The sequence below is a fragment of the Carcharhinus amblyrhynchos genome, chromosome 15, assembly GCF_965287045.1.
Source record: "Carcharhinus amblyrhynchos chromosome 15, sCarAmb.v2.hapA, whole genome shotgun sequence".
Classification (NCBI taxonomy): domain Eukaryota; kingdom Metazoa; phylum Chordata; class Chondrichthyes; order Carcharhiniformes; family Carcharhinidae; genus Carcharhinus; species Carcharhinus amblyrhynchos.
Window position 1 is genome coordinate 53,625,042 of NC_137338.1, and position 27,969 is coordinate 53,653,010.

The 27,969-nt window shown below is 41.5% G+C and overlaps 1 protein-coding gene across 1 annotated transcript in view; it reads right to left on the bottom strand.

Moving 5' to 3' along the window:
* LOC145353303 (cilia- and flagella-associated protein 47-like) overlaps positions 1-27,969 on the bottom strand; it is a 495,401-nt gene that overhangs the window by 16,119 nt on the left and 451,313 nt on the right. Inside the window, exons 63-65 of the mRNA XM_080203935.1 lie at positions 21,255-21,426; positions 19,383-19,544; positions 8,022-8,190 (exon numbers count right to left, since the gene is read on the bottom strand). Of these exons, the coding sequence (XP_080060061.1) occupies positions 8,022-8,190; positions 19,383-19,544; positions 21,255-21,426 (503 nt within the window). The remainder of the gene's footprint in view (positions 1-8,021; positions 8,191-19,382; positions 19,545-21,254; positions 21,427-27,969) is intronic.

Consider the following 27,969-nt stretch of genomic DNA (forward strand, 5'->3'; position numbering starts at 1 on the left):
AAAGGGACAGTAGCAACAGCAATATGAAATTAGTTGAGTGACAGGAAATCGTAGTAGTGGTTAATGTTTTTCAGGGTGGAGAAAGATTTGTTGTGGAGTTCCTGAGGGGTCAGTGTTGGTCCCTTGCTTTTCCTCAAATATATCAATGACCTAGACCTTAGTGTGCAAGGCACTATTTCAAAGCTTATGCATGATACAAAATTTGTTAGCATTGTAAACTGTGAGATGGATAGTGTAGAACTTCCAAAGGACATAGACAAGTTAGTGAAATGAGCAAACAGGTGAGAGATGAATAGCAGATAAATGTGAAGTGATTCATCTTGGTAGGAAGAAATGGAGAGACAATATAAAATACAACTCTAAAGGGAGTGCAGGAGCAGAGGCACCTGGGTGTATATGTGAATTAAAACACTGAAGGTGCAGAACAGGTTGAGAATGGTTAATAAAGCATATGCTATCTTAGGCTTTGTGAAAAGGGGCATAAAGTGCAAGAGCAAGGAGGTTATGTTAGGCTTGTATAAGACACTACTTCACCTCAGCTGGGGAACTGCATTTACTTCTTGACGCCGCACTTTAAGAAGGACGTGAAGGCATTAGAGAAAGTACAGAAAAGATTCATGAGGATGGTTCCAGAGATGAGAAACTTCAGTTATGAAGATAGATTGGAGAAGTTGGGGCTGTTTTCCTTGTAACAAGGAGATATGAATGAGGTATCAAAATCATGAGGGCCTGGATAGAGTAGATCTGGAAAAACTGTTTCCAATCATGAAAGGATTGAGAACGAGAGGGCATAGAATTAAAGTAATTGATAAAAAAGCAAAAGCGATATGAGAAAAAAAATGTCTTCATGCAGCAAGTGGTTAAGATCTGTAATTCACTGTCTGAGAGTGCGGTGGAGGCAGGTTCAATTGAAGCATTCAAAAGGCAATTAGACGGTTATCTGAAAAAGAAGAATGTGCAATGTTATGGGGAGAAGGCGGGAGAATGGTAAAAAGGGAACTGCTCATTTGGAAAGCTGGTGCAGACATGATGGATCAAAAGGCCTCGCTCTCTGTTGAACAATTCTATGATTATCAGCCTATAAATACATAAGGTAACTTTTTACAAAACATAATTTCACAACAAATGGTTGAAAGGTAGCTAACCAGGTGAGCAACAGGACCATTGTCTTAGATTTAATATAGGAAGCTATTTAATGTAATGACCCAACCAGGTCAGGCATATTAATATATTTGCAGATTCATCAAACAGGCTGCGATTTAAGCCCTTTTTCCTGCTACCTCTCACACATTCAGCTTTTAACAGTACCTCTTCTTCACTTTCTATGCACTTCATCATATCCCCATTTATCAATACACTCATCATTCTTATTCATTCCAAGCTTCACACAGTGTGATTCATGTGTTTCGTGCCATCATCACCAAATGGCCTGTATTTATTGATTGAGTACCTGGCTTACATTCACACACAGGTCTGTTTTTTGCACCCATTGCCGGAGAGAACACAGAAGAGATAGAGATAGGACTGCTGTCATGAATGAAGTTTGAAGTGGTTTCCCTTGCTTCCTACAAATCAGCCCTTAATTCTGATTCCTGGAACAAGAAGAACTGGAATATTGGAATGCCACAATACGACAGCTCCGAGACAAATTGGCTGATACTTGCATGAACCACCTCTTGTGATTGCAAACTAGCTGTGCATTGGTGGAGTAAGACCCATGAAGTTGCTCTGTTAGTGCTTAGATGAATATATATGAAGGCGATGACACCTTGTACCTGTGGGAAGCCAGTCTCTTCACTCTGGCTACTGACAGTGCTTGGGAAATTTACATAACTCTCAGCTTTGGAAAACAATTCATCCATCACCTGCTCTGTGCATTTATCAGCTATGAATAGTGAGATGCTTGAAATGTCTCCATTAGTGTCCTGCAGGAAACCAGAGGCAAAGAATTGAGGAAGGTGTTGCCCTTTATAGTCGCTGGTAATGTGTGCCTATACAGGTCCAGCAAGTTGCAGTCTTCTTCTAGGAGGGCACAGCTGTTTGACATGGCACATTGAGTCTGAAAAACTTCTCTCTTCTGAAAATCAGTAAACCAATGATGTGCGCAGTGTATCCTGCGGCCTTAGGCTGCCTCCAATGCATTATATTCCTGTGCACGTCAACAGTGTAATGGATGGTGATGGTCTTTCACTTCTGTCATGCTGTCAAATATATCGAATGTCTTTCCTAACCTGATTTTGTTTGAATGCTTCAAGAATTTAGAAACTGCTGAATCAAGACCAGCATTCTCCACTAAACATTTGCCAAAAAAAAACTGACACCAGCTGTGAGTTTTAATTCAGAGGTGGCAGTCACCATTTTAAATGCCCAATGAACCATGGCTCAATCTCACCCCCATTTGACCTGTCAGTTCCTCAGGCCAGAGAAATCCTTGCTGGACAGGTTAAATTTAAACCTAAGTATATTCCAAGTTAAAAACTCCTCATTAATGTCTTCTAAGGATCTAATTATAATAAATACCCACCACCCACACTAATTAATGCCTCTACTATAGCAAACAGGTTAGTTGCATTCATCCAAATGAGCTTAAAATGAATTAGAAATGGGTACATTGTAGCTCGGTTGTAGTTCCAATCCAAAATTAATTATTTTAATTACCCACTTAACCCAAACCAACATACCTCTTAAGTTTTTCTTTGTGGTACCCTGCCGATTTGTTTAAATGCATGGATCCTTGAAATGTTTTCTTACATGACTGCACATGTTTGGTAGCTTAAAGGGGTCAACTTGTGTACACAAAGCCTAGAGGAAATATTGTCCCAAATCCACTAGCAATTGTGAGGTTAGAATGTGCCCACTTGTTGACCTAGTCAAAGAAAGCTTACATGTTTCAAGCAGTAGTACTAACAGAAGGAAAGTTCATTATTATGGCAAGCTATGTAAAGATTACTGGACCAGTTGCAGCACAGGAGGAAGTTCCTCTCCTCTGGGAGTAACCACTGTATCCCACTAAGAGTTTGGACAAGATGCTTGGCAATGGACAGCTGTCCATATAAATTCCTGCAGCATAATTTCAAAAATCTGGCTGCACTTCATCAAAACGTTCAATGAATTCCCATATGTAGGAAGGTTGGAAATACCACTGGCATCTCTCGTTGATACAACTGTTGAGGCACAAACTGCCTCCACATAGTCTGACATACTTTGAAAGCAGATTCAGTTTGCTTAGAATGCAGGGTCTTCTGCTGTCCTTCCATTCTGTCTTTAAATTAATGTGCTCCACATAGCTAACAATTCCCTCCAATCTATTATAACAGGATAATGTTTGTTCCTGTAATTATGCACTGATTGAATTGCTGACTGATGTATGGCTATACGTAAATGTTTCTCTTGTTAATATCGGATATTCAATTTCATTTATTCTCCTTGCAGAAAGAGATTGCTCATAAAAAGAGAAAGAAGATTGGGATCTATCACTCCTGGGGACTATCCATCACTGGGGACTTTCTTCTGTTGTAGACTAATTGCTATGCTGCGATTGACCAAGAGCATTATTGCAGTACCATAAGAGCTAGGAGCAGGGGTAATCCATGTGGCCCCATTGAGCCTGTTTTGTCATTCGATATAATCATGACTGATGTTGCGCTTTAACTCAATTTTCCTGCCTGCTTCCCATATTCCTTAATTCCCTGAGAGACAAAAAATGTCTGCCCCAGCCTTATATACAAAACTCTCTGGGGGAAAGATTCACAACCCTTTGAGTGAAGTAATTCTTCCTCATCTCATCCCTAAATCATTGGCCCCTTCTCCTGAGACTGTGCCTGTGTTTTAGACTCCCCAGAGGGAAAAAACAATCTCTCAGCGTCTACTCTATTGAATCTCTTCAGAATTTTGTAGCTTTCAATGAGATAGCATACAACAGCTGCTGATAGGAGGCAAAATTCATACAACTTGGCCTTTGTTTCATCTGGACATACAAGAATTTTCAACACACAGTGGAAGGTTTTGCAATCTGAATGTCTCAGCACAATGTAGTGTGTGGTAATTCTGAACCTTCTGCTGTGAAGTTGGGTTTGTAATGCCAATGTCAATCACAGCATCTTTTAGGAATGTTCACATTTTTCTCACAAGGCTTCTGATTCCATTACCTCAGCCTCCTTGGGCAGCCCATGAGGTTAGCTTCAGCAATCCCAGTAATCTTCAAGATAACTCTAAGCGAATTATCAGGTTGAAGCAGAGCCTGATAACAGGGGGAGATGTGGAACAGGTATTCCTTTATCGATGGGGGAAACAACACTTTCTTCCCAACTTTCCCATCCCAGAAAGTGAAAGTTCAGGCTGCTTTCTCAGCCTCTGAAGTCCCACTGTCTCTCGGCCTTGCTCAGCATCATTGGTCACCACCACCACTGCACTGAAACACAGGAGCCCGTTACCTTCCATGTTCCAGCCGTTAGGAGAGCATGATACAGAGGGCAGTAGAGCATCACCATTAGACAGTAACAGAAAGGAAAAAGTTAAACGTAAATGGGAAGTAAATGTCCGGTGGCCCTCAATTTGAATTACAGTTTAGACAATGTACTTAAAGCAGCATTGCAGAATGGAGCCAACGGGTGAGAAAAATATTTCTCCTTGGTTGTGTGGAGCAGCTGTGGTTCTGATCACACTATCTTTGAAGTAAAAATATAGGGAAGACTATAATGAGGCCAAAGTAACATGATGTGAGAGACTGCTGAATCAGATGTTGATGGACATCGCAGCAGAGACTCACCAGTTCAATTTTCAGCCTTTCACTTTTCATTTAGTGGTTTCACCCTCAGAAGACCAAGGGCCATCCCCTTCTGAAATCTTCATGTTTATTCCACAGCCTTGGTCTCCAATGAGTCCATTGTGTATTCACAATGGTAACTGCACAGGATACACTGATCATTGACAGTGATGGAAGGCTCTCCTTAGGACTGATTGAGAAATCCTGCAATCTGGGTACAACCCACAGATTTCTCCAACTAGTTCCAGTTGACCATTGAGAAAGAAGGCAGAAACAAAAATTCAGAGTTCTATTACCATTTCATTGGAAAAGGTAGTCTGTATTTTCCCTGGAGATTGGAGATGTAAGTTATCTTGCAACATGTGACATAATTCTGTCACTTTCTTATTGCTGAAGATTAGTCTCTGTACAAAGTGTTCCTCTGATTTCCATAAATGTTCACTTTGGTCTGCATTCTAAACTTCTTTTAGACATTCCTATAGTGGAGGATTGCATTCTTCCTCTTTAGCAGCATAGTCAGGAAGCAGAAACATTGTGAAGTTGTGTTGATAGCTATAGGCCACTCTTTAATCATTTAAAAGATCTTGAAAATCCACATCTATATTGTTGGTCCTTCAGCATTAAGTTGGGACCTCTCACATTTCTGGCTGGCAAATTGGGGCAGAAGCCAATTTTGCCACTGTTTGGCCCAAAACTGATGACCTCAATCTTCCTAATGCAATTTAGCTTTTATTGTGATCCATCTGACAAGTCCTCTTGCAATTAGTTTAATTAATATTTAAATGATGTGTATTGATGCTGGAACCATTCATTCTTATAATGCACAAGCAGCATGTCACAATGAAAAATCAAAGACATAACTATTTTCAGGATCAACTGGGAATAGTGGAAGTAAGATATTCTTGGGCCAGGAGACTGCTGTGAGTTTCAATAGTTTGGAATTCAGCTTTGCAATGGCTTCAGTTTGCCTGCGTTAGTGTGAGACCATTGGAAAATGATGACCTCGCTTCCACCAACAGATGGGCTACTTCAGTACTGCCAATTCTTAAGGGTATTCCAACCATTAATGTAGAGGCTGAGACGTAGGAAATGATGCTGAAGAGGTCATAGCTTTATTCCAACGTGCTTGCTTCTCTGTTGCTGCACTCATCAGGCAAGCCTGGGTTTTGAAAGGATACATAGAACAGTGCAACTGTTCGACATGGGGTTGACACCAATAGGCCACCTATAGATATCTAAATGACTGACCAATGCGACTGATAGATCAGGCTCTGCCAAGCACCAGCACATATACTCTAGTCTCACTGGTGATGATGTCACAACTCATTGCATGATAATTTTGGGACCAATATATATGCGAAGCTCCCACTTGTTCAAGCAAAAGCTTCTATCAATAGATCCAAACTCATGCAACCAAAATCTATTTTCATTCCACATCATGTCAGTCACCCCCATTTTTGGGAAAGAGAGAGAGAGAGAGAAATTGATCCAGTTTCAACTTATTAAGCCAGCCTGGCTAATTCTTGACCAGACTGTTAAAACAGAATATTGTACAGGAGCACAGTCAGAGGCAGAGGGGTGGGTAAAATACAAAAACACATTTCTTTAGTTGATAAATAGTGTTGATGATGGACCTAAAGAAATCCCAGCTCAATATATCTGCCTCAAATTAGAGAAACAAAAATACTTTAGTCAAAGAAAATCAAAGGCACTAATGCTTGACAATCAAAATATATATACTAGGTCAACTATTCTGGGTCTACTACAGGACTGCAGGTATCTGTCAATATTTGTTATCATTCTTCTGCAGTTTGATTCTGTGTGCTTGTGTTTCTATTATCTAAGGAGTGTATAAAGTAATGCTTTAACACTTTCTGGTACACTGTTATAAAGTGCATTGTTTAAGGTACCCTATATTTGAGGCAGAAATCTCATAAAACACACTTTTATTAAGATTCTTTTCACTTTAAGGCACAATAATGTCTCAAAGACAGCCTTACAGACTCAGTACAATTCAATTAGATGTTGGTGCATGTATTTGTCAAATAATATTTTCTTCATAAAAGAGGGGGCTAGTTATTGTAAGAAGCTAAGACTTTCTGTTTTAGCTGTTGGATTTTGAACTTTGGTCCAGATTGGAATGCTGGATGAAATAGATTTTTTTTGTCTGATAATTGCAAAGATCCTAAAATAAAATAGTCCATTTAGATGCAAATCGCTTCTTAGCAGATGAAAGTTTGCTGTACAAAATTCACCTCCTTTCCACACTTTCAGCATAGTGTATTTGTAATTTCACTCAAGGAAATTGCAAGGAGCTTTATTCGGTCTACAAGAAATATTACTTCTGAAAGTGAAATTAAAGGTGTTTTCTGCATTAGGCTAAAGAGAACCTTTAGTGATCATATGATCCATGAAAGTTGTTCCAGTTTATTAACAACTGATATTAATTAGCCACTGGTATAGATTTAATTATTAAAACAAAAGACTCTTGCATCAAAAATGTGTTTCTTTTTAACCAAATGAACAGTTTTGCTGTTCCAAAGTAACAGTTACCCAAAAAAGTTAATAATTACCCAGGAACAGTGGGTAAGCTTTTGGAGTCAGAACATGAGTTACATGCCACAGGATTCCTAGCCACTGACGATCTCTTGTGGCCACATTAATTACATTGTCTAGTCCATTTTTTGGTCGACGATACCTCCTAGGATATTGATAGTGGGGGATTCAGTGATAGTAATGCCATTAGATGTCAAAGGGTGATGGTTAGATTCTGTCTAGATAGTCATTGCCTGGCACTTGTGTGATGCAAATGTTGCTTGACATTTGTCAGCCCAAGCCTGAATGTTTTCCAGGTCTTACTGCATTTTGATATGGACTGCTTCAGTCAGGATCACCTGAAGTTTGCTATTTAAATCACAATATTAGATGGTTGCCATTGCAGGGCAAATGCCCAACAAAACTTTGAACTCCCAAGCAATTGCCATAATCTTTGGTTTCCTGGGGGTAGGATCCCCCAGCACATCATTAGGGTGTGCCCGGGGAATGGAGGTAACGGGCTAATGTTTCATCAGACAAGTCCGGTGACTTGAAATGTCAACTCCGTTTCTCTTGGTACAGTTGCTATCAGATCTGCTCAGTATTTCCAGCATTTTCTATTTGTATAAATAGTTACGCTGCTTTTAGAGTTTTGAACGCATTGTGCAATTTATTAAGGTTAAAATGGACTGTTGTTGTTTCTCCTGTCGATGAGACTCACCTGAATCAGCAGTTTTGCCTTGTACTTTTTGCTGTACATACGTGGGGTGAATCCGACAGTAAATAGAGTCCCACTGGAGCCAAGAGGCAGCAATTCTCCCGTTTGAGGTGACACCACAAATTCCCGATCACTGTTAGGTAGAAAGTATGCTGTGAATGGCATGGGATACCTAGAGAATGGAAGAGAAGAAGAAAAATACTTAGAGAGAAACAAACATATTTAAATGGTCACATTCTATAAAAAGTTAGATGTTATTCTTGAAACTGAATACTTCATTTTATTTCACCTGATCTACAGGAAAATCTGAATGATTTGATAATAATAATGCTTAAAAATTTGAACTCAGGACATGAGCACAAGTGACAAGGGCACACTTATTGTCAATCCCTAGTTGCTCTGAAAAGGTGGTAATGGATCTTCTTGAACCACTGCAATTCTTGAAGATTCTTGAAGTGGGATTTTACAGCTCATATTCTCAAACAAGACCAGAAGTTTCTGCCTGAGGTCAACAGACATTTCCACTGTCCACCCTTCGCCTGCTCTAATTCTGTGGCAGGCGAGGCAGTAGAATTCAGACGATGGTGTCCCAATAACCTGGGCACGGTGAAGAAAAGGAAATGTTTGTATCAATCAGAATGGCAGTTGACTTAAGAGTGGTCCTGGAGATAGTGGCTGGAAATTACGGTCACCATTTTCCACCACATCCCACCTCCCCTCACCATCCCCAAACTAAAAATAAACGGTTGGAAGTCCACAAAAGGTAACTGCCCCACAGTCACTCAATGGAGCATTAATTAGCTCCGGGTCAGACTTCCACCTCCATCTGGGGAGGAAGTCCCAGATCAGGGAGCCAAAATAATTGATCGGCAGCTCTTTAGTCCCAGCAGCTCCAGGCCTGAGTGCTGGATTATCTGTCCCTGAACAAGAGGAGGTTACAAAGACCAAACTGAAGGCGCATCCCAAGTACCGGTGGGATCTGGCTGGCAAGCACCAGTAAGGGGAGTAAGGAGGTGAGGTGTCATGGTTGACAGACTGGGGGAGGTTAAGAGGGTTATGTTGGGAATGGAGGGTTAAGTTAGGAATATGACCTCGGGGTCATTCAGGCACAGAGAATTCCTAAAGGAGGATCCCCCCCCCTTCCTTATCCACTAAAAGCTGCCAGACTACCCATTCAGCAAGGGTCTCCTCCTACAGTGGGTAAAATAGCACCAGAGGCAAAATGATGCACTTGTGCCCAATTGGTCCCTCAACAGAGCTAAGGGTGGACAGGCTGCCAGATCTTCCACCAATGGAAGAGAGAGATAGGTCAGGGATGGGCAGGAAGGTGGTGGGCTGGTCATGTACTGCATTTTACAAGGCTCACCTTCAAACACCATCAAGGGAGTCAAATCCAGCCAAGGTTTTCCAAACCCTGCCCCCACCACCCCTCTAGGGCCATTTGCCACATTCCTCAGGTTGTCCTTTGACACCCTGCATCTTTGTTCTGCCATTTACACATTCCAATCTCTTAATGGACGCTCTTAGCACCATTCTCAGCCTTCATCATCACCATTTACGTTCCCTTTGTCTGTTTATTTCACATTCTTTGAATTACGTTCCCTTTGTCTTTCTGTTTATTTCACATTCTTTGAATTAGTCACCAGCATTACAGGAAGATTCACTGTTGATCTAGTCTCAAAGTCTCAGTGTAACTTCAGTCTGACTCTATCAATGTGCTTAATCCTATGAACCACCGAAGGTAAAATATTAGCAAATCTATACTGAACTTTAAACAATCTTCCAGTAATTAATTTTAGTAACATTTTTGTTAACTTTCAAGTCAGAACTTTTCCATTATTGCTGTTTTGATTCTGCACAAGTGATATTAGTCTGCAAAGTCCTGAAATTCAAATTGGTGCAGAAGATGTCTCTGCTGGTTCTCTGTTCCAATGATGAAATGTTGAAATTTTGTGGTCCAAATTTGTTCTTCCACAATGTGCCTGCCAGAAGTCCATGAATCTGAATATGTTATAATGAAAACCAATGGCACGATAGTCCAAGTTGCTGTACCAAGGTTTATACTTGCAATGCACAAGGAGTAGGTTGAAATGAGAAATATAATGCACAGCTACTGCCAGAAGAGCTGACTCTGGCAGAAATTGGATACCTGACTCAAATAAGGGGAGAAACGGGCAACTTATATTCCTGGAGACAATTTATATTCAAGAAAAAGGGGGGGGGGGGGATAAAAGGAGGGGAGGTGGCTGTTACAGCACTAGAAAAGGATAATATACTCACAGGCTCTGATATAGAATGTTTTTGCTCAATTTAAAGAAAAATAGAGGATCTAGTATGATGCTCTTTAAAAGCTACAACCTACCAAATCATGAAAAGATAGAGGAACAAATTCTCAGGTCAATTTTAGAAAGGTGTAAGAATTTTAGAATTGTGAAAAGGGGGTATATTAACTGTCATATGAGTGTACCTTTAAGAACTTCTTTTTAAAATCATACAGTGTACAGCTTCAGCGATGTTATTGGTGATGGAACTAAGCTGTGGCAGTCAGATGATAGGGTTTTCTTCCCTTTGGGCTTTCAGTTTTGTTTTTGGGAGTTCGTGTTTGGAAGCAGCTTAGCAGCAACCTAAGAAGCAGTCTCTTCCTCTCCCTGTTTTTTTTTTCTCTTTGCTTGGTTCTGTCTTAAAGAACCTGTGTTTTGGGAAACGTATTCGAGTACAACTTCTTCTGAGTTTCTTCACAAAGGAATTTCAGCATTCAACGCAAGAAGTGGGATTCCTGTAACAAGTGGCCATTAATGTAAGCGTTATTGTGCTTATTTGGAGGGGTTTTGTGTAATGGATGTTGGCTTTGATTGGAACACATTAGAGATATTTCCTTAAGAGTTACACATTATCGTGGTTGTTGTGTTTCTTGTTTGGAATTGTTAAAAGTTCTTGCTAATTGTCTTACTCTGCATGTCAACAATATTCTTAATTAAACTTTGTTTTTGATAAAGCTCCTCGTGGGTCAGTTGAATCACACCTGAAGTGAATGGACTGGAGCAAATTCAGCCACTTTCAAAGGAAGATCATCTGGAAAACACCCCTGGCTTCAACATCGAGAGACTCCGCCTGCAGCTCCTGTTCCAACATCAACAGCGAGACTCCACCTGCAACTCCTGCTCCAACATTGTGAGACTCCATCTGCAGCTCCTGCTCCAACATCGAGAGTCTTCTTTTTAAAGGGTGCTCTGATCTCCAAGAAGCCGCCCTTGCTGGCCACTCCAAAAAAATTTCTAAGTGTGGGGAATTGCGAACTGATTCACAGCATTCCACCCAATGGGAGCCTCACTGGTTTTCCAGAATTTCCAGAATTTATTTTGGAGATCTCTTATTTCTCTTTAGTTGAGTTCCGTGCACCATACAAATTAATTAACATCGATTGAGCATTTCAGTGTAACATATTCAATGACATGTGGCTAATAATTGAAACAGTGCTCATTATATTGTAGAGAATAATTATCGTGCATTTCTCTGCAGTGTTGTGTTCTAATTTTCCATTATCCTTCACTGGGCACCACTTTGGAAATGAAGGTTGCAACATTTTGATGAAGTGTTGAGAATTTTTCATTAGGAATGATATTTTGAAGGTATATCAGACATACGTGAGCAATGTAGTAATATAAAATTAAGAGCTTTAATACAGTGGACTGGATTTAAAGACTACCCCCTCCCCCCACCCCCTATAACCTCTCTCACCCATTACCGGGTATGTTTCCAGCAGATAAAGGGGTATATAAAATATGATGAACGGTTAGAACATAGCCTTTCAGCCCACCCAAATCCATTCCCCCTAAAGCACCCACTAGCCCAACCACCATAGGCCTACTGAGGCTCTTAAGTGGCTCATTAATGGCCACTGAAATCTTCTTCCACTGTCATAATAGACTCAGCAGTGGAAGGGAGGTGAGTGGGAAGACAATTTTTTCAACAAAGTAGGTGAAAAGGTGGGAAGGAGGGGGGTAACATCATGTGAGGGACTTCCCTCTGCACATCAGTGGAACCTTCCCTCTAAAATCGTACCTCGCTGTGTGCCTCCCCACCTACTCTCTAACTGTCCCCACCTAACGTTCATCCCCATCTCTAGGATGCCCAACCTCTCCCTGATGCAAAGGACAGGGATGTAACTGCCTCTGGCATCCTGGGCATTTCTTTGTGGGCCACCTTGAAATCTTAGCAGTGCCTATTATTCTCTTCTGGTGCTGCTGAGATGTCAAGAGCTGCTAGCCAATAAGATTGGCTCTTGGGAGTGGGTGGGACTTTGGACAGAAGTCCAACTCTCAGCTTGTTAAGTCCACGTGCAGCGTGTAATCACTGTCCCGTGTGCCCCTGTCAAATCCAACCCAAACCAGAAGCATCACTGGGTTCTCAGCTTTAGCCACGCTTCTGGCAGCAGGCAGAGTGAAACATGCTTCCTTGTGGAGGAGAAGAATCAGCGACTGATCAGCTATTTTCATACACCTTCAAAAAAAACAGCTGGCAGCAAGAAAATTAACTTTTTACACTTTCAAACAGGCTATGGATATAAAACACAGATAAATGAAGAGAAGAAGTTGAAATAATGTTGAAGAGAAACTTCTACCAAACTAAATACTGCATTCCAGCTGGGAGACACATTACTTCCGATAGTAAAAATTTGAAGGTTAAAAAACACCCTGTTCTTGACTTTGAGACCAGCATATAAGAGCGGAGTCCTTGTAATCTTCACAGTTTACTGACTTACCTCACTTTATGGCCTTGGAGAGGTTTTAACCTTTTTAAAGTTGCATTGAACATGCTTGCATGACAGAAAGGCAAGAGCAGATGATTATAGTCATCTTATCTCAGAATTTATATATTAAAAAAATTACAAAGTACCTCAACTGGCCATTAAAAAAAAACTAATGGAATACAGCATTCTATAGAAAGAAATATAAAATGTAAAAGTGGAAAAATAATGATGATATTTATATAAAAGTTAGTAAGGTCACAGTTGGAATATTGTGTGGAGTTTGGGTCTCCACACTGTCAAAAAATGTTGAGACAATAGAGAGAATACAGAATTCATAATGGTCAGAAGAAATTAAATAAAAGACTTGAAAAGATTGGGTTTATTTTCTTTAGAATGGAGGGTTACTAAATGGAGGTATTCAAAATTAAGAAAAGATGAGACAGTTTAGGTAGAAACAGGCCATTTCTTCTGGTTGAGGGATCTGGTGCAGGACATATGGATATATGAATGAACGTACGATAATGGGAGAAAGTTAATCCACACAGATGATTGGGAGCCTGTGAAATGCACTTCTGGAGTTAGTAGGTCAAGAAACCATGTTAACATTTAGAATACATTAGGTAGCTGGTTGCAGGGATATGGATACGGGATGAACAAACAGAATTCTTACTACTGCTCACATACAAGGAATAAACACTATCACAGACTATTTGGACCAAATGGTTTGTTTTTAATGCTGTACTTTATATATCTATAATCCTGTTTAAAAATAACCATAGAGCTGTTACCAGTAGCAGAACCTGCAAAACCTGGCACACAATTTACTCAAAAATCCATATGGAAGCTAGTACAAATGCTAATAGATGATGAACTTAATAGGCCAGACTTATTGTAGCAGTAACAGTGAGGCGTAACAGGGAGGCATAACAGTGTCACAGTTGTTGCAGAAAAGTGGGAAGTGTTGTCAAAACTTTCCATCTTGTGCTCATCAGGACAAGTACAAGACTCCCAATTTTTAAATGATCTAAACAAAGAGGAGTGAAGGAGCAGAGAGAGAGAGATAAGAATTTACCTGTTAAAAACCTGTTTAAATTTAAGTTTAAAGCACTTTGTTCCTTGTAGAACTGTTTAAATCATTTAAAAGCATTTTTGCGGGCTTTTTGTATTTACCCCTTTAAGAATTCTGAGGGAGTGGTTAAAAGGGAGTTGTGGGGGAGCAAGCTTTAAATCAGTGCCAGGTTTAAAAAGAGGCCTGGTGTAGACAGTGGGCAGCGTCGGAGCGGGCAGCGGAGTGAGGGGGAAGCAGAGTGAGCTATTAGGGCTTAGGAGCAAAGGGCTGGGGAGAAAGCGGGCCAGGTAAGTTCATGTGGAAATTTTCAATACTACTACAGTGAATAATGGAGGGGCATGTGATGTGCTGTTTCTGTATGATGTGGGAACTGGTGGACCCCAGGGTCCTTCCCAGTGACCATGTCTGCAGTAAGTGCAGGTTGCTGGAGGAGCTCCAGCTCAGGGTAAATGAGCTGGCCTCTGAGCTACGGACGCTGAGGCTCATCAAAGGGAAAGAGGGTGCCATTGTCAATGGGGTGCAAGTGACATCCACCCCCCCTAGACTGGCTAACTCTAAGGGTCAGGAACAAGAGGGGGCTGCTGAGAGGAGGAAGGAGGGTGGGGAGAGGAGGAAGGAGGGTGGGGAGAGGAGGAAGGAGGGTGGGGAGAGGAGGAAGGAGGGTGGGGAGAGGAGGAAGGAGGGTGGGGAGAGGAGGAAGGGGGGTGGGGAGAGGAGGAAGGGGGGTGGGGAGAGGAGGAAGGGGGGTGGGGAGAGGAGGAAGGGGGGTGGGGAGAGGAGGCCTCAGCCTCTCAATCTGCATAACAGGTTTGAGGCTCTTGCTTCCAGTGTGGACGAGGACGAGGGAGGTGAGGTTGGTGAGCAAACTGCACACAGCACAGTGATGCAGCAGGGCATAGGTAAGGAGAAGGTGAAAAGGAACGTAGTAGTGATTGGGGACAGTGGGGTTAAGGGTATTGACACTGTCCTTGTCACAATGACAAAGTGCACAGAAGGGTGTGTTGTCTGCCTGGTGCTCGGGTCCGGGATGTCGCATCTGGGCTGCAGAGGAACCTGGAGTGGGAGGGTGAGAATCCGGTCGTTATGGTACATGTGGGTGCCAACGACGTAGGCAAAATGCAAACTGAGGATCTGGGGAGGGAGTATGAGAAGCTGGGAATGGAATTAAAGAGTAGAACCGACAAGGTAGTTATCTCTGGGCTACTGCCTGAACCGAGTGCAGACGGGCGTAGGGTAGATAGGATTAAGGAAGTGAGTGGGTGGCTCAGGGATTGGTGTGGGAGGAATGGGTTTGAATTTATGGGGCATTGGCACCAGTATTGGGGTAGGTGTTCGGGCGGGATGGGGCTGATCTGAACTGTGCTGGGACCAGAGTGCTGGCGAATAGAGTAAAGAGGACTGTAGGTAGGGCTTTAAACTAATTAGGGGGGGGGGAGGGTGCGAGGTAGGTGACGTTACGGAGGCTAAAGTTGAGGAGAGGGTACAGGTAAGGGAAGAGGCCGAGGATGTCCCAATAATAAAGTGAGTAGGGGGCGTGAGTATGGTTGGTGGCGTTACGGCAAATAGGGTCCAGGTGAAGGCTGGAATGAAGGCACTTTATCTGAATGAACGAAGCATTTGGAATAAAGTGGATGAGCTGGTGGTGCAGATCAGCACAAATGGATATGATCCGGCGGCCATTACAGAGACGTGGCTGCAAGGTGACAGGGACTGGGAGCTGAATGTCCAGGGACATCAAGTGTTTAGGAAGGATAGGCAGGAGGGAAAAGGCGGGGGTGTAGCTCTGCTGATTAAGGATAGCATCAAGGTGGTAGCAATGGATGATATTGGAACCAAAGAGCAGAAAGTGGAATCGTTGTGGGTAGAGATTAGGAACAGCAAAGGGAGGAAGACGCTGGTGGGTGTCGTGTATAGACCCCCAAATAATGATCTGGAGGTGGGGCAGGCTGTTAACGCGCAAATAAGTGCGGCGTGCAGGAATGGGACGGCCGTAGTTATGGGGGATTTCAATCTGCATATTGATTGGTCGACCCACGTTGGACGCGGTGGGCTCGAGGAGGAGTTCTTGGAATGCTGCCGGGATAGTTTCCTCGAACAGTGTGTGTCGGAGCCGACGAGGGAGCGAGCTATCTTGGATCTGGTGCTATGTAATGAGGCGGGTAAAATTAGGGACCTTGCGGTGAACGATCCTCTTGGAGAGAGTGATCATTGTATGGTGGAGTTTCTGGTGCAGATGGAGGAGGAGAAAGTGGGTTCCCGGACGCGTGTCCTTTGTTTGAACAGAGGGGAGTACGGTAGGGTAAGAGAAGAATTGGCGAATGTGGACTGGGGGAGCGCGTTGGAAGGTAGGTCTGCTGAGGAGCAGTGGAGGATCTTTAAGGAGATCTTTCTTGGTGCTCAGCAGAAATTTATTCCGATGGTCAAAAAGGACAGTAGGAGGAGAGGTAATAAGCCGTGGATAACGAAGGAGGTGAAGGAAAGTGTTAAATTAAAAGCGGAGGCATTTAGAGTAGCTAGAAGAGGAGGGAAGAGGATTGGGAGAGGTTTAAATGTCAACAAAGATTGACAAAGAAGATGATAAAGAAGGGTAGGAGAAACTATGAAGCTGGGCTTGCGCTTAATATAAAAAAGGAAGAGGCTGGCTAGGGTGAACGTTGGTCCCTTAGAGGATGAGAAGGGGGACTTAGTGGTAGGGGATGGGGATATGGCTGAGGTCCTGAATACCTTTTTTGTTTCTGTCTTCACGGAGGAGGACGTGAATAATTTGCCAGGTGTTAGAGATGGAAAGGTGGTAGGACTGGAGGGTCTTAATGACATTACTGTTACTAGAGAGGAGGTGCTCGACAGACTGGAGGGACTGATTGTGGACAAGTCGCCAGGACTGGATGGAATGCATCTGAGGGTTCTGAAAGAAATGGCGGAGGTGATAGTGGATGCCTTGGTGGTTATTTTCCAAACGTCGCTGGATTCCGGGGAAGTGCCGGAAGATTGGAAAGCGGCTAATGTTATGCCGTTGTTTAAGAAGGGTGGCAGGCAAAAGGCAGGGAATTATAGGCCGGTTAGTTTAACGTCTGTTGTAGGTAAAATGTTAGAATCCGTCATCAAGGAGGAAATAACGAGGCATCTTGAGGGGAATTGCTTGATAGAGCAGACGCAGCACGGTTTCGTTAAAGGGAAGTCGTGTCTGACAAATTTACTGGAGTTCTATGAGGATGTGTCTAGGGCGGTGGATAGAGGAGAGCCGGTGGATGTGGTCTTTCTGGATTTTCAGAAGGCGTGTGACAAGGTACCTCACAGGAGGTTATTGCAGAAGGTCAGGGGACAGGGAGTTGGGGGTAGGGTGTTAGCGTGGATAGAGGATTGGTTGTCAAATAGGAGGCAGAGAGTGGGGGTCAATGGGTGCTATTCGGATTGGCGGATGGTGACTAGTGGAGTGCCCCAGGGGTCGGTGCTGGGGCCTCAGCTACTTACCATTTATATAGATGATCTGGAGGAGGGAACCGAGTGTAGGGTGTCGAAATTTGCTGATGACACCAAGATTGGAGGAAAGGCAAATTGTGCGGAGGGTGTGGAGAGTCTACAGAAGGATCTAGATAGGCTGGGCGAATGGGCCAGGAAATGGCAAATGGAATTTAATGTTGGCAAGTGCGAGGTGGTCCACTTTGGTAGGAATAATGGTAGGAAGGATTATCACTTACGTGGCGAAAAACTGCAGCAGGCGACGGTGCAAAGGGACCTTGGGGTCCTTGTGCATGAGTCGCAAAAACCCAGCTTGCAGGTGCAGCAGGTGATCAGGAAGGCAAATGGGATGCTGGCCTTCATAGCAAGGGGGATTGAATATAAAAGTAGGGAGGTCTTGCTGCGGCTGTATAGGGCATTGGTGAGGCCGCAGCTGGAGTACTGTGTGCAGTTTTGGGCGCCGTACTTACGCAAGGATATTTTGGCCTTGGAGGGAGTGCAGAGGAGGTTTACTAGGCTGATGCCGGAGTTGAGGGGGTTGAGCTATGAGGGGAGGCTGAATAAACTAGGCTTGTACTCGTTAGAGTTTAGAAGAATGAGGGGAGATCTCATTGAGACGTATAAGATGATGAATGGGATGGATAGGATAGAGGTGGAGAGACTCTTCCCGCTCAGAAAGGACAGTAGGACTAGGGGGCACAGCCTCAAGATAAAGAGGGGGGCGGTTTAGAACGGAGTTGAGGAGAAACTTCTTCACTCAAAGGGTGGTGAATCTCTGGAATTCTCTGCCCGTTGAAGTGGTGGAGGCTACCTCGCCAAATATTTTTAAGACGCGGGTTGATGGGTTTTTGATAAGAGAGGGGATTAAGGGTTATGGGGAGAGGGCGGGAATGTGGAACTGAACCACGACAGATCAGCCATGATCTTGTTGAATGGCGGGGCAGGCTCAAGGGGCTGGATGGCCTACTCCTGCTCCTATTTCTTATGTTCTTATGTACAGAAGAAAAGTGAGCTGATTATTGGCTAGTCAACTCTGATTGGCTGAGGCATTGCCTTTAAAGAAAACAACTGGATATGATGGGTTCCCAAAGCTTCCAGATAATTCCAAAAAGGTTTGAACATAGGCCTTTTGTTTGCAGAAAATGGATCCTTAAGTACAAATGTATATCACCTCTAACAAGTGAAAACAAACCAAATTACAAGCTTGACTGAGTATCTTAAATTAGTTGGTAACATACCTAGTTGCTAGTACATTTTAATGCATTCATTCTCACAGAAATTCACCTTTGTAATGGAGCAGTACAATGCACTCCTTTCCTCAATGTGATAGTGGAGAAATCCACCAAAGGATTCTCCACTACTGTCTGCCACAAGCATACCTTTTTCCTTTATTCTTTGGAGGCATCACTTGTAAGACCAACATTTGTTGCCCATCCCTAATTGTCCTTAAATTGAGTGACTTGCTTGGCCACATGGAGAAGTGGTGGTCAATAGTGATTGTTTGGACCTCTGTTTGAGGAAGAAGCAGAGAGCTCTCAGGCCATCCTGATGGGGAGTAGAGATGTAGAGGGATGAGACATCCATGGTAAAGAGGAGATTGTTTGGGCCAGGGAACTGGAAGTTGTTGGTGTGATGAAAGGCATCAGAGGAATCACAGATGTAGGTGGGAAAGGACTGGACAAGAGGAGAGAGGATGGAGTCAAGATAGGAAAAAATGAACAGAAGCATAAATCACATCCTACTTTCTACAGTCTTCAGCTCTGAAGACGGATCATCTAAACTCAATGTCAACTCTGTTCTCACAGATGCTAGCAAATTTGACCTTAGCGGCCTGGTTCAGACACTGCATTGCTCATTAACAATTCTTCAGCAGGATTGGTCAAGGGGATACATAATTGCTTGTCCTGTTTACACAGGTACCAGATCTCCCACAGAGGAGGTTACGCCAAGTTGCAAAACCTGGCACACAATTTACTCAAAAATCGGTGGTTTGATTTACACATATTTTACTAAAAGATACCTTTGCTGGGCATGAAGGGCATGAACCTTTTAGTGTATTGAAGGTAATTGGAAATGGTTACAATACCTTGTCTGGCTTGTAAGCCTAAAGCAAACCACAGACTCCTTATTTAGTCCCAATGCTTCAATATTGATGACGTCATCTACCTGTGGCTCAGTGGCAATCAGCAATAATGGGAATCTCCAGATCCCGCCAGTAGAAGACTGGACTTTTAACATTGCTGAAAGGCTGAAATAAAACAATTAAATGGTTAAGCATTCAATTACATGAAGTGCAATTATATTCTAAACATTATGAAGCTTCGGCACTTCCGAAGTTTCTGATTATGGAAAAATAACGCTTAAGAAAAATAAAACTCAACAACACCAAATTAAACAATATCTTGTGGATGGAATGGTGATTTGGCACTGATCCACTTCTTCAATCCAGTACTGCCAATATTGTCAGGGCGGCTGTTATTGTGACAAACGTCTTGATTACGTTCCCAGACACACCAAAAACAATACCAAAAATGGTCAGTTAATCAAAACAAGGGTTGAGATTGCCTGTGGCTGCATTCCACTGATTTGAATTGCTTCCTGAAACCATGTCCAATTTCATCTCAGATATGGATGTGATGCAAAGAGAGGTTGCAAAGAATTCATAAAACAAGACAGAAGTAGTAGGATCAATGGCCTTAAAGTGAAGTAGAACTGACTGCTAATTTGATTAATTCCTAGGGGTAATCAATTATGAAGTTTTGCAGGGACTGGTTCTCTTGAACAGCAAGAAAGGCTCTTCATCTGTAAATGTGAGCGAAAGTCATTATCGTTTGGCTTGCCTTTGCACAAATAAAATAATGGAAAAAAAAAATCATTGATACAGATGGCTTCAATCAGTGCAGAGCTGCAGGAGAGTGCTGTTGTTTTGATGTAGCATCTTTAATTACCACATTCTAGTCATGATGAAAAGCAGCGTGCAATGTAAGAAAAGGTGAGCAATGTGAATTGTATTGTATGATTGGGCTAACAATTCTACATTGACTTCTCACAATGACATTGATTTTCAAGGTTTTTTTTAGAGAATTCTGAAGGGTGCCTCAGAATTTCAGTGAATTAATACCTGAATTACTCCACAATTATTCTGGAGTACTGATTTTTTTGAAAAGCTACTTCAGAGTTTAGTGGCAAAAACAAGTGTTGATAGTTATCTATGGAGTACTTACCCCACCAGTATTGTTCAAGAATAAATTGAATAAAACGTCTTTCACCTCTACTGGGTGAATATGGACTTTGGGGTCGATGTCAGATGTAGGATGTCCAATTTTAGGCCCACCCAACAAAAGATTGCTGAGATTACCCTGGGAATTGTACCCCCGGCCCCACACAATTAACCTTGTCTTTGCTGAATCTATAGGCTTTATAGTTCAGAGAAATAATTAGAGTGTGTATGAAGCACGCACCAAGCAGATCCAACCTAAATCGTAATTCCAGTCCAAGTATATTTAACACCACCTATTACCTGAAACAGGCAATATGTCCTTTTTGAAATGCAGCAAACTACATTACTGAGGTAAATATGGCATTCAGACTGCTGACCTTGTTTTGAGGCTGCTGCTGTAACATTAGTATAAAATTATTTCCACCTTACTTTTCATAGCTGTTTTTCTGTTATGATGATCTATAACTCTAATATTACCATTGACTTTTCAGTACATTTCGTTAATACATATTATACAGCCTTTGAGACCAATCTGGCAGTACTTCAGACAGGAAACTTTGGTTCCAGCGAACAACCCTGTGTATTTACTGCTTATTATCCAGTTCAATATCAACACATAAGGGAACTCTGCATAGTTCTACTTGCCTTTTCAAATCTTCTTAAAAATTATTTATTTATTTTCCCAATTATTATATTGTTAAAGATAACTTTGTAGTGCATTCTGTAACATTCACATACCTGATTGGTTTATATGGTGCAAAAACAATATTGAAAGTTAACGTGACAATGCCTGTTTCTGTGTCCCAATCCTTTTCCACAAAGTTTAGTGCAATTGTAGATTCCATTTGAGCTCTGGCCTTCTCTGTCTCATACTGAATTTCATAAGAAAAATCTCCTGTTGGGGTTTGGCCTGTTGTAAAGAACAAATGGAGAAATCTCTTGAGGCATTTCAACATAATTTATAATATAAGTGTGTTGGTTCAGACACAGATTTTATATGGAGTCAGATACATACATGCAGACATGTGCAAGCATACATTTGATTTGATATGGTTCATTGTTGTCACATGTATTAATATACAGTGAAAAGTATCATTTCTTGCATGCTATACAAAGCGTATTGTTCATCAAGAAGGAAACTAGAGAGTGCAGAATGTAGTGTTACATTCATAGCTAAGGTGTAGAGAAAGGTCAACTTAATGCAAGGTAGGGCCATTCAAAAGTCTGACTGCACCAGGGAAGAAGCTGTTCTTGAGTCGGTTGGTTCATGACCTCAGACTTTTGTCTCTTTTTCCAGACGGAAGAAGCTGGAAGAGAGAATGTCCAGAATGCGTGGGGTCCTTAATTATGCTGGCTGCTTTGCCCGAGGCAGTGGGAAGTATAGACACAGATGGATTGGGCTACATTAACAACTTTTGTAGTTTCTTGCAGTCTTGCACAGAGCAGGAGCCAAAAGAAATGGACACAACCAGAAAGAATGCTTTTGATGGTGCAGCTGTGAGAGTCGTAGCTGATATGCCAAATTTCCTCTGTCTTCTGAGAAAAACGTGCTAGTGGGCTTTCTTAACTATAGTATTAGCATGGGGGGACCAGACATGTTGTTGGTGATCTGGACACCTAAAAACTTGAAGCTCTCAACCCTTTCTACTTCATCCCCATTGATGTAGACAGGGGCATGTTCTCCTCTACATTTCCTGAAGCCGATGACAATCTTCTTTGTTTTGTTGACATTGAGGAAGACATTATTGTCGCTGCATCAGTTCACCAGATTCTCTATCTCATTCCTGTACTTTGTCTCGTACATACACAGTAATGATAATTTGTTTATATCTGCTACGTATATGTACTGTATGTCAAATTACTGTTAAGAATGGACTAAATTTAAGTGGACTAAGTTTGTTTGTTCTGTATCTTCACACACTTTTTTCCTTTTGGTAGTGAGAAGGGAAATGTTGAAAGGATTAGAAGGCTGATCATCAACCTGTTGAACTGCATAATGAATGCTCGTTCCATGTCCTATAGTAGTACAGGAACACAAAGCAGCGACACTATCTTTTGAGCCATGAGAGCTCCTCTTGACGACTAAGAAATGACACAGTCAGATGAAAGGGAAGAAAACCCATGGTGCAAGTACAAGTCTGCATTATGGAGCAGCTCAGCAGTTTACCAGCACAATAGTAGTGAAGTGCAAGTATAGGATCATAAAAACACTCTCTACTGTGCTTCCCATCTTCTAGTCCACACATCAGCCTCATAGGCCAGCGCTACACAGTGTACCTCCAAGGAGATGGAGCCAATTATCAGGCTACATACTGTCACTGCCTACACAATGCTGCATGATAGCTTCAGGAACCCTCAAATCAAAAAGTCAGCTTCTGTATCTGGCCCTCTGCCCATGAAGACAGTTTTCACGGCAATTGCCATGGATGTGTTCAGCAAAAGTGTTTAGTGTACTCTCAGTAGTTCTGATCAGAAAGGCATATGTCTCTAACATCCTTGGTTGCCCAATTAAACTGTTATAATAGTCAACCAACATTGAAACAAAACCCAGGAACAGGTCTTGAAATTATGGAAGAATATCAGTTTACAACCAATTAGCTTGTTAAAACGAAATTCCTCTATCCCTTATTTTTAGAGTTATTTGCTTATGACTAACATTGAACTTTGTTAAAATAAATAAACTGACACCTTGTGAAAGTAATGCAGAAAGGAATTCAATTGGAACTTTGTTGACTGTTCATGTGCTATCCATGTTATCACAAGATCGATAACTTCATAATGAAAGCTTCTTAAAAATCCCAACCAGCCAGATATTCTTGCATCAGTCCAATCTAAATTACCAGTACATTCATACAAATATTGTTTCACTTTGTGAGGAAATGCCTGGCCTCAACTTGGCAATTCCCCATTCAACAAACATGAAATCCAAAGTTCACTGTGTGGGAAGTCAGAGATATAGGACAATCTGCATGTTGGGAGTATTCAGGAAATTAATGCTTCAGGAATACATGGTGTAGGTTGAAAAAAGGTTGGAGAGAACTAATGAAATGGATTTGCAACAACAAGGAATGTGTTACACGGAAAAGCACAAGATATAACTATTACAGGGCTGCTTTCAGAATGACTTTTATTTAGTATAGGTTTCAGAAGACTAGCATACATAAGCAATCTCCCGGTTATTACACAACTAAATCCAGCTTGGCTTTCATCAGTTCATGTTTCTGCTGTGGGGCAAGGGAGCAGAATTTAGATTTGTAAATTCAAGAAGCCAATGACAGGACATGGATCTCCTGGGGTCTGCACAAATGAGCGTCAGTCTAAAAAGCAACCACACCGAAAAACACAACTCCAATAATCTATTACACACAGGGACTAGAAATTCCACTATATTCATTAGTGTATTGTTTATTATTTGTGGGATACAGCATGAGTACAGGAACATTTTATGAGTAAATAGACAAGGGGTAGTCTAACTAAAGCATGGATGAGGAACTTACAGCCCATTATCGCACGCATGTTGATCTTCCCCCTGCATTCCCCTCCCCGCCCCCAGTTACTATAGTGCGTCTGTTCAATAGTCCAAAGACCAATGGTTTGATTCTATCCTGATTTAACTTACCGTCAAAATTTTCACCTAACACTTTATAGTCATTGAACTCAGCAAGGACAGTACTGGAAGTTTCTATAACTCTGGAAGGAATGATTAACTGAAATTCTCCTGGTGCGTGATCCATTAAGAGTGTGTGTCACCAAGTTATTTGAACCATGCTACTACCTAAAACTGCTATGTGTCTGTAAGGTTTAAGTGAGCAATAAATGGAGAATATGCACCAAAAGCAACATTGCTGAGTGGACACCTAGAGTACTGTGTGATGGTTTCCTCATTTCAGAAAGGACATCAATGCATTGGAAGTAATTCAAGGAAGGTTCACTCAAATGATTCCTAATATGAAGCGGTTATTTTGTGAGGAAAGGTTAGGCAGATTGTGTCTGTATCCATTGGAGTTTAGAAGAATGAGGGGCAATCTTATTTAAACGTATAAGGCACTTGAGAGACATGACAAGGAGGTGCTGAAAGGTTGTTTCCCCTTTTGAGAGAGACTAGAATGAGGGGACGCAATTTAAAAATAAGTGATCTCCCATTTAAGGTGGAGATTAGGAGAATGTTTTTCCCTCAGAGGGTGATAAGTCTGTGGAATTCTCTTCTCCAGTGAGTAACGGAGACAGGATTACTGAATATTTTTAAGACTAAAGTAGTCATATTCTTGTTTGACAAAGGAGACAGAGTGTATAGCTGGTCAGAGGGAAAGTGTAGTTGATGCCACAATCAGGTCAGTCATGATTTAATCGACTGGCAGAGTAGACTTGAGGGGGCTGAATGGCCAATTCCTTCTCATAATTTGTATCTTTATAATATTAGCAGTCAACCTCTCAAAATGAAAATAGATCCTTGTGCAATTTCATTTATTACTTCCTACAACCTCCAAGACATATGCACTAAGTTGATATTGCTGCTAGTATCAGTCAGTGTATTGTGGAATTTACCTTTGGTGGAGGACTTCAAAAGACCAAAAAGGCTGATGTTTATTTTCAGTAATCACATTATACAATGCAAAAATAAATGACATGGTCTTAAAAACCTTTATGCTAACTGTATCATCAAATCAGCTCCCATGATTCTAATTTGCAATTTTTAATGAGCAAGCTCATACTGTGAACAAAGTCTTGATTGAACAGATAGAATTTGGAGGAAGGAAGTTTTGTATCTTATTTTAATGTATAATAGATTTATGCAAGTGGTATGGTTTCCTTAAACAACTATCACTAGGTTATCAGATGAAGCTGTACAGGTCTTTTGAGAGTTGAAGTTCCAAGAATTCTGATTTAGAAAGTGCCATCCTTAATCTCTCTGCATCGATGGTCATTTGTAAATTGACCAAAAGTTTCAAAATTAAACAAACATCTGATATATCTAACACTTTGTGTCCGGCCCTCCTGATGTCCTGGCAAAATTAGAGTGGAACCACAGGGAAAAAGCACGTCATACTTTAGTGTTCTTTCAGGCATCTTCCAATGTTCGACTTACTTTCTCACTTCTATTTTTGTGCATTTGCCTATTGATACTATTATTGGGTAAACTTTGCTCTTTGGCTGCTACATTTGAGAAAAGTTTTGGCATTAGAGCTTACTTGTTAATCTGTGTTCCTTTCTGGCAAAACCTTCTTATTAATTAAGAAATTTGTCAAACTCCTCCATGTGAAAGCCAAGATCTGGAACATACCCATCTTGGAGATCAATGTTGGAAATTTCCTCAGGGTTCTCTCAATTGCAACTGTTACACAATATTACCCTGCACCTTATACACCAAGTAAGCACACCAGAAAGCTGCAAAATGGTAGCTAAAATTGAAATTAATAGGGAAAGTCTAGTTTTGAAAAAGTTATAACAAGATAATCATGTGTATTCTGCAAGGCTATTAATGCACACTTAAGCTCCCCCTTTGGAGGAATGTTATTTCTGTTTATTAATGTTGAAGAATAGGAGAAAACAATTCAAATCCCTCTGAATACCAATTAATCTTTTACTTATTAAAAAAACTCTGTTTTTCCATTCTTCCTATCAATGTGGATAATTTCACATTTCCCCAAATTAAACTCTATTTTCATGAGACTAGCGATGAGTGGATTGTTTGTCAGGGCTGGGAGTTATATCAATTTCCTTTATGATGACAACAGAAGGCGTGAGTGGCACTTGGATTCCTTTCTTTGGCTGGCTTCCCACAAGGATAGGGTGCTGTAGATTGCACTCACATGGCAATGCAAGCACCACCACAGCAACCAAGGGCTTTCACAAACCTCCAGTGAGATTCTTGCATCGATATGCAACTGGTATACAACCACAAGAGATTCCTGCTGGTCTATGCCAGGTTCCCCAGGAACTCAGAATTCAGGCCTTTTCATTTCAAGAAACAAGTTGAAAGGTTAGCTTAGAGGAGACAGGAGATACACCCTTTAAATTTGACTTATGTCATCTGTGAGGTACCCCCACAATGGGTTCCTGAAGTACTATAACGAAAGCCACCAGGAATGTCATAAAGCAAGTCATGAGAATGGAGAAGAAGTGTTTCAGGTGCCTGTACAGATCCAGCCTTTCAGTAGAAACTAGCAAAGGTACCCAGAAAAGCAGTGATGTGCTGCTTTCAGCACAGAATTGCATAACTGAAACTGTAGATGAAGGAGAATGAAAGTGCTCACCATCTTCGTTTGAGGAGATCATTGAAGAGAAATAAGATGGGGCACTCGTTGTTAGAGCAGCAGAATAAATTGCTTCCCAGGATGTCAGCAATGTACCAGTAGCACAAAGGATCAGCTAGTAGTAATTCAAACCAGAAAACATCAGAAATTAGGTCCACAAGACGCTCCCACCAGCATCAGAGTACTACAAACACACATAGGCCCATTGCAATCTGCTGAATGGATGTTGTCATGTATTGATTTTCATTGAAAGATGATCTGCAGGGAGATCAATGTTGAAAATTTCCTCAGGGTTCTCTCAATTGCCTGGCGTAATTTTGGCAGAAACCCTAAAGATACCGCATCAAGAAGATTTCAACTCCAAATATAGAGTATCAACAAGATTTCAACTCTAAATATATTGCATCAACAAGATTTCAAATCCAAATATACCACATCAACAAGATTTCAAATCCAAATATATAGCATCAAGAAGATTTCAACTCCAAGTATACCGAATCAGCAAGATTTCAAATCCAAATATACCGCATCAAGAAGATTTCAAGTACAAATATACCACATCAACAAGCTTTCAAATACAAATATACTGCATCAACAAGATTTCAAATACAAACACACTGCATCAACAAGATTTCAAATCCAAATATACAGCATCAACAAGATTTCAACTCCAAATATATCGCATCAACAAGATTTCAAATCCAAATATACTGCATCAACAAGATTTCAAATCCAAATATACAGCATCGGCAAGATTTCAAATCCAAATATACAGCATCAGAAAGTTTTCAAATCCAAAACAAGATTTCAAATCCAAATATACCACATCTACAAGATTTCAAATCCAAATATACACATCAGCAAGATTTAGAACATAGAACATAGAACATTACAGCGCAGTACAGGCCCTTCGGCCCTCGATGTTGCACCGACCAGTGGAACCAATCTAATGACCCTCTAACCTAAACTATTCCAATGTTACCCACATGCCTATCCACTGACCATTTGAACACCCTTAAAGTTGGCGAGTCCACAACTGCTGCAGGCAGGGCATTCCACGCCCTTACTATCCTCTGAGTAAAGAACCTACCTCTGACATCCATCCCATAATTATCACCCCTTAATTTAAAGCTATGTCCCCTCATGTTAGCCTTCACCATCCGAGGAAAAAGGCTCTCACTATCCACCCTATCTAACCC